Genomic DNA, 11,613 nt, shown 5'->3' with positions numbered 1-11,613 from the left:
CCAAGGAAGCACCGTCCTGTTCGATCGGAAAACAGGTCTCACTCGCCCCCGAGCCGTGACATTCAGCAAAAGCTCTCGGCTCTCGAGACAGCCCTGATCGAGGAGCCTCACCAGCGTGCGCAAGCCAGGACTGACTCTGAGGCTGGCGCTCGGCATGCCGACACCGACGAGCACGACGAGTTGCTGGCAAAGGTTGCTGAGCTCCAGTCCCGAAACTCGATGCTGCTGCTCGAGAATGCCAAGAAGGAAATGAGACTAGAGGAGGCCACTCGGTGTGTCAAGACCATCCAGGCAGATGTCCATCGTTTGGAAGCCCAGATCGAGAGACTGATGCTCGAGAAAGAGGAAGCAACAGAGCGCTGCAATGTGCTTCAGAGCATGCTGGACCAGACTGCCAAGCACGAGGGCATCCCCGGCTCCAGCCAGCCGAAGCTGGAGAACCGATTCTCGGACGTAACTTTGAGAGAATCAATCTCGGTCAGCCCATCGGGGCACAGTGATCTGGCGAGCGGTCTTGTGCAGTCCGCCGAGCCTCCCAAACTCTTCAAGCCCAGCTCGACGCCGCGGCCCAAGCGATCGAGCAGCATCTCGCAGAACATCTCGGAGATTTATGCGATTGGAAAGGAGCTCTTTGGTCGGCGAGAAGGCATCCCGCCCTCCCAGCACAGTCCGCTGGAAAGAGCTCTGGTTGAGACCCATTCCCTGGAGCCTGGTGCGAGTCCGTTGCAGCAGCCAATCCCGACTAGCGCAGAGTCAGCCCATAGGAGTACTCCCCAGCCGCTTCTCCAGCGCAAACTTAGCATCGGCAATCTCTTAGGCATGATGCCCGGAGTAAATGCCACGGCTGAAGACGCAGGCACAGATCACCACAACAGCAGCACCCGTGCTCCACGGAGGCTGGGAGGACCGGGCGACCAAGCATTCGTTCGAAGCGTCGACCACGGCGGCGAGGATGGAGTCGCGGCGCGAGGCTCCGTTGGCTCGTTCTTTGGAGGGAAGCAGTTCAAGTTCAAGGCCAAAGGAGCCAAAGTCCCGGCGAGCTCCGCGACGCTTCTGGCCGAGGCTGCGGTCGAGGAGCCGCTGACAGATGCTCACAGCGTGGATGATGTGACGCCTGTGGAGTGGACCAGCTACCAGCCCAACAAGATCCGAGGCACTCCAACAAAATGCTTTGAATAGCAAAGGCACAGTCCGCCTCCAGGTCGTCCTGTGCGGATGGTATCATGATGCAGATGGCATCATGATGCAGTGCAGCATCTCGCATCGCGAGCCAAGCAAATGGATGCGTGGGAAAGTACCAGCTTGAGCCAGCGAGGTGAAGGGATACAATCAAAGTACAGAGCATTTTGATTCGTATTCGGAATAGCCAGGGCCCTAGTTTTGATCGATGCTGTGTTGGAAAGGGACACTGTGCGTTGGCTATGATCGTCAGCCGGTGCAGATGGTGCAGCTGATGTTACTTTCTGGATCTTGAATACACACCCCGTCGATCGCCCACAGAGCTGTTCAGCTCTTACAATGCGTGCACCATACTTATGCATCGCCTTATCAATGCTTCTCAGAACATGATCATACCATACCAGTCAATCATTGCCACAGGAGGCTGGATGTATCCAATACTGCGACCCCCTCCCCAAACCAACAAAATGAGAAGGATCCTCAGTGACATACTGTCCCGTTTGGTTCCAACAGGCTGTATTCTGAAATCTGCATGATGTCCCGCGCTGCCTTGGAAGTGTCGACGGCTACAAAATACGACGGATAGTTCTCTTGGCCATTTTGAAGACGGCGCCCTTGACGGTGCCGTAAAAGGCCCGGCGAAACGCAAATCGGGGCGTCTGGTGCAAAATCTTGAAGCGCATTTCCTGGCGGCAGCGCTCTTGGATAATGGCTTTGGCACTGGAAGTGCCTTCCTTGGAAACCACCTCGGCGGTGTGCCGCATCATGTTCCACTCGGTTATGAGTCTCTGCCGAAGAAACTCGAGCGGCGTGGCAATCAAGATAGCGGTGACGCCGCCCAGGGTTCCGCCAACGACATTGTAGAATGAGGGAGGTAAATCAGAGCGGTACTTGGATTTGAGCATGGCAATATATCGGTCGGTGAATCCGTAGTACATCGAGACGAACGGGGCTGTGGTGACGACGATGTGCGAGAACTGCCGCATAAGAGGGAGCGGGCCACAAGCCGACACTGCGACCTGGACACCTGTCTTTGCCGACCCAGACTCTGCGCGAGCACAGAAGGAAGCGCTGGGGTAAGAGAGAGCATGCGATGCGATCCGGTGCGAGGCAGCCACAGGCAATGAAGCAACGAACCTTTTGCCAGGTCGAGGGCTTCCCGGATCGAAACCATGGGAGCAAGGAGCGTGGCCTCAACCAAGGTGGCTCCAAGGCCGGCATAGAATGCCACAGCCCATCCATAGCCAACCCAGCCGGTGCGCCGGAGCTGGTGCTCGAACGACTCTCTTGCAAACTCGTATGAGGCCATGAGCAGGCCTGTTCCCGGTGCTCGAACGGCGCAGGTCTTGAGGATCGAAAGCGACATGGACGAGAGCGAGATGCTCGGGCTAATGCCCAGATGGTACCGCAGTGCTGCCATAGGGCTCCGGAGCATTGTAGGCTTTTGGGCAGGCGAAGCAGAGGCCGCCGAGCCTGTCGGCTGGACCTGGATGGGCTTTTGGTCGACAAGAGGGCCTTCGACCGGATACAGAACGAGCTCGGTCAGGAAACCCGCCAGCGTCCCGCCGGCAAGGACCTGGATGAAAGAGGCTATGACGCTTTGCTTCTCGTGGTGAGGAGCAGAAGAGGCATTCTGCGGGGGGTTGGTTGTGCCGGACATGGTCGTTTCCTTTGAACAGGACGGATGGCACGGATGTGTGAATGAAGCGGCGGCAGGACCAGCCGACCAAGTCAGCGCCGCGGACAATGGTTGTGAAGAATGCTCACCAGAACTTACAGACAAGCCAAGCGAGGTGCTCCAGGAGCGACGACGTCAGCGAAGAATGAACAGGACGACAGGCAAGACAGCGAGCAAGCAGGACAACGAACGAGCAGGACAACGAACGAGCAGGACGCGAGCTTTGGATGGCGGGTCATCGTGAATCACTGCCCGAGCAGCACGACGGCCACCAGCGAGCCGAGTCGGTGACCCTATCGCCGGGGATACAGCGCAACCGACCATGCATGGCCCTGGCAGCACTGGTGTTGCTGGACGAGCACAATGTCGGCAGCGTCGATGCTGCCGGCCAGGGACAGTCCATCGGCCATGTCGGCAAGTCGCGGGCCAACCCAGCCACGCCGCGCCCATCCGGATCCGGGCCTTTGCTGCTCTGGGCTTCTTCCGGCGCTGCCCTTGGCTCTTCCTCGATCTGCCTCGGCCATCCTGGCGCTTGGGCATTCGATCCAACTACTCCATTGGACTGCTCTGTTCAAACGCAGCCATGGTGAGCGCCTGCATCTCTCCACCTCCCTCTTATCCCCAGACCCGGCTGATGCTCGTGGTGGTCTCGGTGCTGACGTCGACCCCGCTTCCCTTCCCAGCCGTGCATCTTAAAAGTCCGAATCGTCTCGGCACGCAATCTCCCAGTCATGGACCGGGCGACCGAGCTGACAGGTATCCCATCGAAAGAAGCCAGCGGCACCAGTAGCAACGGCACCAGCATCACCAACACTCCCAGCATCCACACGAGCGCTCTGGTTGTGTTCATGATTCGTCGGCTCACCGTAGCTCTGTAACTCGACTTGCTTGTGCACGTCGATCCCAAGATGCATTCGTGGAGATCAAGTTTTCAGATCTTGAGGTCCAGAAGACCAGCATCTGCCGACGAACCCTCAACCCGGTGTGGGAGAAGGATTTTCGATTTGTAGGTAGTAGGAGGAGGAACGATGGTGGCTTGCCCCATTCCTTCATATCCTGGGTTCTTCTGTCTGCTGGCTTGGCTGCTGGCTCCTGGGGCTGCTGCTGGCCTCAGGTGTGCCTATGAATCTCAACGACACTGGCCCGATCGGCCTGTAGTTACTCGATTGCCAATCGACTGCGTTTTGAATCGACACCAGGAAATCAGCGACGATGCCGATCTTCAGAACGAGCCGCTCGAAATCAAGGTGATGGATTACGATCAAATCACTTACAACGACGCCATTGGAACCGTGTTTATCGACCTGAATCCACTGCTGAGCTGGGACTCCAACTCCTGCATTTCGGGCTGGTTTCCGATGTAAGGTGTCGCTCGTCTCCGCCTTTCAGCCGCGCAGTGGCATGTTGCGTTGCGCGCGAACGCAGGGCGGTCTGTCAAGTGTTGTCTTTGTAGCGCTCTGTGTCCCTTCTTTCATCCGACAAGCTCGAGCTCACTCCCTGGTGCATGGCCAACATGCGATTCAGATTCGATACTCTCAGAGGCGTCCGTGGCGAACTGAATGCGCAAATCAAGCTGCAGTTCTTTGGAGACATCAATCCCTTCAAAGACAGCTCGGCAGGCGTGCAATTCTTCTCGATTCCGTCGATTCCGTCGCCGTACCAGCTTGTCTCGGTCTGTGGCCTGGTCAGCGCAGTCATCACCCAAAACGACCCTGAATATGTGAGTCTCGGCTGTCGTGAGGCTCTGCATCTTTGAGACACTGCCCCTCGTGCGATTTCCCAGTCCATGCACCCGGCCAATGCCTCCCTGCGCTTGAGTCGAGACCCTGGGGATTCGGTCATCAGGACGGGTTTTGCATGCGCGCATGATCAAAGCCCGCCCCCGAGTCGGGCGACCAGGTTCAGTGGCATACCGAGCATCTGGATGATTTGTGCTCATGCGTCGGCTTGCCGGCGGTCTCGTTTTCGGCCATGGCCAACCACTCGAACAGGACTGGAACGACAGCTTCCGGACGCCCCGAACGTCGAACGAAGCCCGAGCGCGCCTCCTGTTCCAACTCAGCGGTCAGTTGCGACGCCAGCTCGGCAAAAAAGTCCTTGAAATGAACGGCAACACTGTCCTTGGCTTCAAGCAGTACTTTGATTTGGAAACCAAGGAGAAAACCATCACGGCACGGGCAATAGGCACCGCTGTGCGACTGGTTACGCCAGAGCGATTCCTGGTCGAGCGGCGCTCGTCGCTGGCCTCTGTGCGATCGGCTGCATCCGATCCAACAAAGTCCTTGGATCTTGTACAGAATAGCGGCAGCGCCGTCTATACCGCCGGGGGGCGAATGCATCCACTTGATTTGGCCAAGGCCCGAGACGAAGCCCTCCCGACTTTGCCCTCGGATCGAGACATGACAGCCAATCCGACCCCCGTGGTGCCCCAGCTTCCGCAGGTCTACCGCGACCCACAGATTCTCACCCTACACGAGTTCCCGCCCGGATGCATCTTGGGTATGGGTGGCCTAGTCAGCGCCACCTCGGTGAAGATCATCGAAAACAACGAAAAGGAAGTGCGCGAGTCGTGGTGGACCGAGCTTCGGGAAGAAATCAAGAGCCACGCCCGGACCTTGGGCTGCGCCTTTGTTGTTGGATACTCCGAACATGTGAGCATCACCGATGAGGTTGCCGTCCTGCACTGCAGCGGAACGGCCATCGTCCTTGACACAGCCATGCTCAACGACCGATTCAGCCACTCCGTGTCGCAGATAGAGCGGCCGTCGATTATTGCCGACCGAGCGGTGCTGGAGAGCAGCATCTACATCAAAGGCGGCAAGAACACCGGGTCGTCCGACTTGTACTCAAGCCCCAGCATCACCGAAACTCCAAAAGTCTCGCTCTTGGGAAGCTCCTTTAAAGAGGCTGCCCAGGTTGAGCTGTTTCTCCGAAAGAAGCACAGACATCGATCTCCAAGTATGTCCACAGCTGCGATCCGACAGGATCTGGATCGATCTCGAGAGCCTCCTCCCCTCGAGCTTCGTGATTGTGCTAAATCGTCGGGGATTGATCGAGTCATGTTGTCTGAACGACGAACTGGATCGACCTCGCGGAGATACCGGACATACAAGCATGTATCGCGTTGCCAGAAACCCGATGCAGTGATAGACTCAACTGACGACCCGCCTTTTCATATCACGTCCAGAATGCCAGAGCGCACACATATCGTATCGATGCCAAGACTCGCCCTTCCCCATGGCGTTCACAAAGTGCGCGAGTTGCAAGAAGAGGTTTGTTCCAGAAGTCCTCTTGACGACAGTCGAGCCGCTGATGGAACTCGAGACTATCGGAAAGGGGATGTTGATCGAAGCGCACGGTGAGTAAGGCAGTAGTTGGTAGTCTGGTCGGCATGCACGTGCCGCAGTCGTCGGCAGCGGCACCGCTTGTTTCCTGTGCGGCATACTCTGACTGCTACTTGGGCTTCCTGCGGCCAGTCCTGCGGCAGAAAAAAAGCCGAGTGGGCGACTCCCGGGCGAGCATCATCAGCGAGTCGCTTCCGTTTGCCCAGTATGACATCCATCGGCAGCTGATGTACAAGTTGAGGATCTACGGGCTGAATGCCATCTTTGGCCTCAAGATCGAGTTCACCGTTGGAGAATCGCTCATGACGGCCACGGCCAGGGGAACAGCGGTCTTTGTCAAGGCGCTCCCAAGTCCCCCTGTGATGAAGGTGTTCCGCAACCTCGACGTCGTCGACGCTGAAGACGAACGACTGCTGGAGATACAGCGTCAAATCATGCTCAAGAGCGAGTATAACCGCAAGCAGATTGAGGCGGTGCTGAACGCCGAGTCCGCCGAGCCCGCCCATGAACGCGCTGCAAGCACCAGCACCCTCCCTGAGTATCTGGCCGAAGCTCAGAAACCCAAGAGCGAGATGCAGCCGGGCACCCCTGCCGCCGGCCCAACAGGACTCCGACGCGCCCAGAGCACCAACCATAGCGACTCAGACTCGGATAGCTCCCTGGAGTCGGACGAGGACAACCCAGAGGAGGCCACGGCGCGTCAGCGAACCTCGACGGTCATCCAGATTGACGACGAACACGACGAGGACCTGGTACTACTCCTGGATGCGCAGTTTCCGGAGACGTTCTCGCTCAACAATGTGCGGTCGTTGGTCGGGTGCGAGAGCAATGGCGGCCCAGGCCAGTCCGCATGCCACACCCAAATGATCACCATGGTCAAGCAGTCCCTTATCGATCGGTCGTCACATCACCCGAATCGGCAATTTGCCAACATCTTCAAGAACATGTACAAGGAGCTGCAGCTGCAGCTGTCGTACTTTTCTACCTGCGTAGTCTCGGGAATCACCTACGACGTGCAGCTTCCAAAGGAGAACGAGGTGCAAGTATGCCTCAACGCCATAGCGATGGGATACCTGCCGTGTGCGGACCAAACCGACGACAACATGTCGTCCTCCGAAGGCTTTGATGTGGACGAGGGAATCCGCCCGATGCCCGCACCAGCGCGCGAAAACACAAAGACATCGTTCGCATCCCGCCGCTCATCCACGGATTCGGTGGACGAGGCAATGGTCTTTGACATCGAGGAGGTGGACTCTGAGATCCATGGCTCGATCGAGGCCGAGAGCAACCTTGTGGGCCTGAACAATCGCCCATCACTCCCAAACGTGCGCTCAGACTCGAGCACAACCGCGCCTGCGATTCCCCTTCCGACCAGCGCCATCGACCCGTCGCTGTTCATCGAGATCACGCCGCTTCCATCGCTCCCGAACGCCAAGGTCGAGCGCTTCCTCGGCCGCATCTCCATGCACTTTATCAAAGAGGCCACCATGATCTACGAGTCCGGGGTCGGCAGCAGCGGCATGGGCGGTTTCACCCACATTTTCCTGGCAGAGCTGTACTCTATAGCAAGAGCCCACACAGCCGCCCTTGGTGGGAACGCCCTTGTCGCCTTCACGATCGACCAGTGCCTCTTCTCCGAAAGCATCAAAAATCAGGGATATGCTCTCATCTCGATCAGCGGCGATGTCGTTGAGAGCCACAATCTCCAAGGCTGCACGCAAGCCCCGCAGATGCCCTTCACAAGCCGCATCTTGCCGAACCACCGCCACGATCACGCTCTGAACGAAGGCTTGACCAAGCTGAGTCTGGCCAAGAACAGGATTGCCTCGATTTTGCGGCAGTGAGTGCGAGATGGCGAACGTCATCCGTTCCTGGCATTCGGTCCAGCATCCCCTCCCCCCAACTACGAATAATAGACAACCTCACGCACTGGATCGATCAAAAAAAACAACGACCCATCCGCGCAGCGTGCGATATCCTGAGTGTTGCAAATGGCGATTATGTTCTGTCGGTATGCTATCTCTATCAAGCGAACACATTCTGTGCCTGATGAAGGCGGAGGAAAACGAGTAGCAGGGCGCTTTGACCCAGGGGCCGAGTGGAATGGAATCTCGTGATGAAGTAATAGGGAAGGAGGGTGAAAGAGGACATGGTGCGATGGGAGATCGTGAGCAGACGGAAGATGATAAATTTGACGAAAGGAGTGGGGTGGGCGAGGGATAGGTGGAGCAAAGGCTATCGCCGGCATCTGGGTTGCGCTTGAGCTCGAGCACAGTGCCCGCTCCAGAGCCCAGACCCAATGCTTTGATATAAGCAGACACGAATGCGGACACGGATGCGGACACGAATGCGGACCGCCCGACGTCGGTGAGTTTCTTGATGTGCGCGCGATCCTGTACATCCATCTGACCGGCGCGCAGCGAGTACCGCACAAGTCTACCATTCCTCGCCGAGGCCGTGCTTGAGCCGATAGTCAATGAGGCTCTGGATGGTGATGAGCTTCAGGCCAAACTTCTTTGCAAAGACCCGGAGATGGTCCCGACGGGCCATGCGGCCGTCGTCCAAGACAACCTCGCAGATGGCGGCGACAGGGGCCTTGCCGGCGAGCTTGCACAAATCCACGGCGGCCTCGGTATGGCCTATACGCTTCAGCACGCCGCCGGGGACAGCGCGGAGGGGCAGAATGTGTCCGGGCCGGGTGAGATCGCTGGCCACCGACGAAGCCGATGCAAGAGTGCGCAGGGTGAGAGCGCGGTCGGATGCGCTTATGCCGGTGGTGGTGCCTGGACGAAGAGCGAATCGCATGAGTACAAAGATGACGGCGGCCGAGCACTGCGCACACAGGCCATCAAGATTCGCAAGTCTACGCATAAACGCGCTATATCGACCCCGCAAGGATCAATCTGGAGCTTGCTTTGCCGGTGGCCCGCGACCGGATCCAGTGCCACGATCCGTGCCATGATCGTAGCAGTGGCAGCGAATCGTAGCAGTCACTCAACGTACGCTTTGTCGCATCACAGGTGATGGTATAGGCCGTTCTGTATGCGTCACGATTATCTTTGACCATGAGCGGCAGCTCAAGCTTGCTCAGGACTTCGTCTGGAGCTGGGGCGCAGATAAGGCCGCTGGATCGGATGGCTTGTCAATCACCGGAGCCCTGAACCTCCTATCTGCGACAGCAAGCAGCCCCGATATCCATGGGAGGCTCGGAGGCACCCCCGGTCGGCTTACCTCGAATAGCGGATCAAAAAGGCCATCTTCTCCATGGTGGCATCTTGAGCAGCTATGATCAAGTCGCCCTCGTTCTCACGATCCTCGTTGTCAACGGCAATGACAAAATTTCCCTTGCCTGTTGGTCGCGTATGGCCATATCAGTGGCGAAGTGGCACTCGACGATGCACCAGCATGTTTCCATGGCACATCTGCGCCACGCATTGGCGAGACGACTACTTACGGAACTCCTCGATTGCATCCTCGACAGAGTCAAAGTGCCGCCCGGCATCGGAGTCTGCGGCAATGGGGATATTGGCTGACGAATAGTACTTGGAGAGGAGGAGAGACTGGAACAGCTGGCCAAACGAGCCGGACGAGTGGATCAGGTTTCCGGACTTGAAGACTGCATGGATGACCGCTGGATCGTTCCCCGAAAGGAGGAGTGCATGCAAAAGCTCCTTGGTGGAAAGCTTCCAGTACGGCTTGAGCTTGACGAGGACCACGTCTGCGACCTTGCCGTCCGCGATAGAACCGGCGTTCAGATCAAGGGCTTCCGCAGGAACAGACGTGACCGAGCGCAAGAGATCCTTGAGAGAATCTTCCGAGGGGGAGCCGCTGCAAACAGTCGGTCGGTTTTAGTGGCAGCCCTCTGATCGATTCAGCAGCGCCCGAATCCCGCTGAGAGCACCCGACGCTGATGGCCGAACAAGCGGCGCGATCGAAAGCTCGCGGACGACTCGGTCTCGGTGCGATGCTGCTGCAGGCCACTCACACCGCAGCCAGTGCCTGCGCCTTTGTCTTCAAGAGCGTCCAGAGATTGGTGGAGTGCTCAAATACGTTGCCTGAGCCCAAAGACTCTATCAGAGCCAAAGCGACCAGATGGGGCGGTGAGATGGGGGCTTGGGCTGTGGCCGGAATTCGGAGCAAAACAGCGGCAGACGACGAAACAGCGGGGAACGGCCGAGCGCGAGCACGCAGTCAAGCATTAAATCTCGGCCGAGAGAAACGGCAGACCCAGACAGGCTTTTGCTGGCCAAAGGCGAGTCCAGGATAAAGCAGTCGAGATACGGGCCAAAGCCACGATCGCCGCCAAGACCCAGTCGCAAAGCGCAATATCGACAGCGGTGGGAAGAGAGCGCAGGCATCCTCGGTTTGGTTGACATACCAGCAGATCCGGTGTGCAGGCGAGCGAGATCGTCGGGCGAGCTCAGGATCCTCAGGGCAGAGTAATGTGCGGCCGACTCAAGAGACAGGCTCTGCAAATCAAAGCCCTCGTTCAGAACGACGGCCGTCGTTGTGCCGTTGCGAGCCGAGTTGGAGAGCGAGTCGGCCAAGATGTCGAGCTAAGGAGATACACCGATACGGGCGCCGGAGCCAAGGGGAATGCGATTAGGCCTTCGGGCCAAAGATCGCGGCGCTTGCGACGAAGATAGCATGTTCGGTCATGGCGGAAACAGGCCGATGAGGCGGAAACAAGTCTACGGAGGGACTGCTGGTACAAACCACTTCGTCGGGGTCAACGGAGCTCAGTCCGGCAAACTTGAGGGAGGTCTCAATCGCAGCATTGATGAGCCCCGGTAGCAACACATATCCCGACCCGTCGACGTCGAGAACCGAGTCGGGATCGTGGTGGCCGACAGGCAGATCGGAGCAGCGGAGACGGCCGTCTTGGAGCACGATTGTTTGGTTCTCGAGCAGATCCAGAGCAGGGCCGGCAAGATAGGCCACGTTCTTGAAGCGGATGGGATAGGATCGGTTCATGGCGTCGGCGAGACAGGGGGCACGAAGGCAGATTGCAGGTTGGAGGTTGTGGATTGTCGACTGGGAGCGTGTAGATTGCGGGCCAAGGACTGCAGAGGATGGAGGCTGGGGCTTCCGATCTTGGGCGGCTGGGACGCAAGTCGAGTCGACGGTTGCCGCGGCCAAGGACAAAGCCGCGTGGTTTTTTTCAGCCGCGGTCGCGCCAGCGGATCCACATGGGGTTGGAAATCGCTCTGACAAATGCATGTGCGAGAGCGATTGCTGGCAAAGGGCGCGACGCAATCGCATGTCACCGCCGGCATGGCCGGATGTCGCCAGCGGACGGCATCGGCAGCGTGCCGCGGGCTCTGTCAGGAGCAGGGGCAAGTTGGGGGGGATGAATGGCGGCAGCAGGATTCTCCAGCGGACGCTGTATGGACCGGTGCCGATAGCTGATCT

The 11,613-nt window shown here is 58.2% G+C and overlaps 4 protein-coding genes across 4 annotated transcripts; 2 read left to right on the top strand and 2 right to left on the bottom strand.

Annotated features, from left to right (window-relative positions):
• Positions 1 to 323: 323 nt before the first annotated feature.
• Positions 324 to 1,494, top strand: BJ171DRAFT_488957 (uncharacterized protein; the record flags this gene model as incomplete). Its single annotated transcript, XM_053109433.1, has 1 exon — positions 324 to 1,494. A coding segment is annotated over exon 1 (845 nt), but the record flags the coding sequence as incomplete, so codon positions are not given.
• A 184-nt stretch (positions 1,495 to 1,678) lies between these two features.
• On the bottom strand, positions 1,679 to 3,316 carry BJ171DRAFT_488953 (uncharacterized protein). Its single transcript, XM_053109432.1, has 3 exons — positions 2,947 to 3,316; positions 2,317 to 2,848; positions 1,679 to 2,227 (listed from the first exon to the last, which is right to left on the bottom strand). Exons 2-3 carry the CDS (start codon positions 2,837 to 2,839, stop codon positions 1,746 to 1,748), a joined length of 1,005 nt encoding a protein of 334 aa, XP_052970549.1. The 5' UTR covers positions 2,840 to 2,848; positions 2,947 to 3,316; the 3' UTR covers positions 1,679 to 1,745.
• A 7-nt stretch (positions 3,317 to 3,323) lies between these two features.
• On the top strand, positions 3,324 to 8,075 carry BJ171DRAFT_207984 (uncharacterized protein). Its single transcript, XM_053106331.1, has 8 exons — positions 3,324 to 3,443; positions 3,541 to 3,613; positions 3,766 to 3,863; positions 4,057 to 4,217; positions 4,382 to 4,577; positions 4,849 to 5,815; positions 6,045 to 6,215; positions 6,334 to 8,075. Exons 1-8 carry the CDS (start codon positions 3,441 to 3,443, stop codon positions 8,043 to 8,045), a joined length of 3,381 nt encoding a protein of 1,126 aa, XP_052970548.1. The 5' UTR covers positions 3,324 to 3,440; the 3' UTR covers positions 8,046 to 8,075.
• A 562-nt stretch (positions 8,076 to 8,637) lies between these two features.
• Positions 8,638 to 11,175, bottom strand: BJ171DRAFT_577566 (DHBP synthase RibB-like alpha/beta domain-containing protein; the record flags this gene model as incomplete). Its single annotated transcript, XM_053113823.1, has 7 exons — positions 8,638 to 8,984; positions 9,205 to 9,326; positions 9,433 to 9,550; positions 9,656 to 10,029; positions 10,187 to 10,256; positions 10,580 to 10,757; positions 10,918 to 11,175. 7 exons carry the CDS (start codon positions 11,173 to 11,175, stop codon positions 8,638 to 8,640), a joined length of 1,467 nt encoding a protein of 488 aa, XP_052970547.1.
• Between the last annotated feature and the right edge of the window lie 438 nt (positions 11,176 to 11,613).

This window comes from Polychytrium aggregatum (assembly GCF_025602895.1).
Source record: "Polychytrium aggregatum strain JEL109 chromosome Unknown BJ171scaffold_4, whole genome shotgun sequence".
Taxonomy (NCBI): domain Eukaryota; kingdom Fungi; phylum Chytridiomycota; class Chytridiomycetes; order Polychytriales; genus Polychytrium; species Polychytrium aggregatum.
This window is presented reverse-complemented; position numbering and strand designations above follow the sequence as displayed.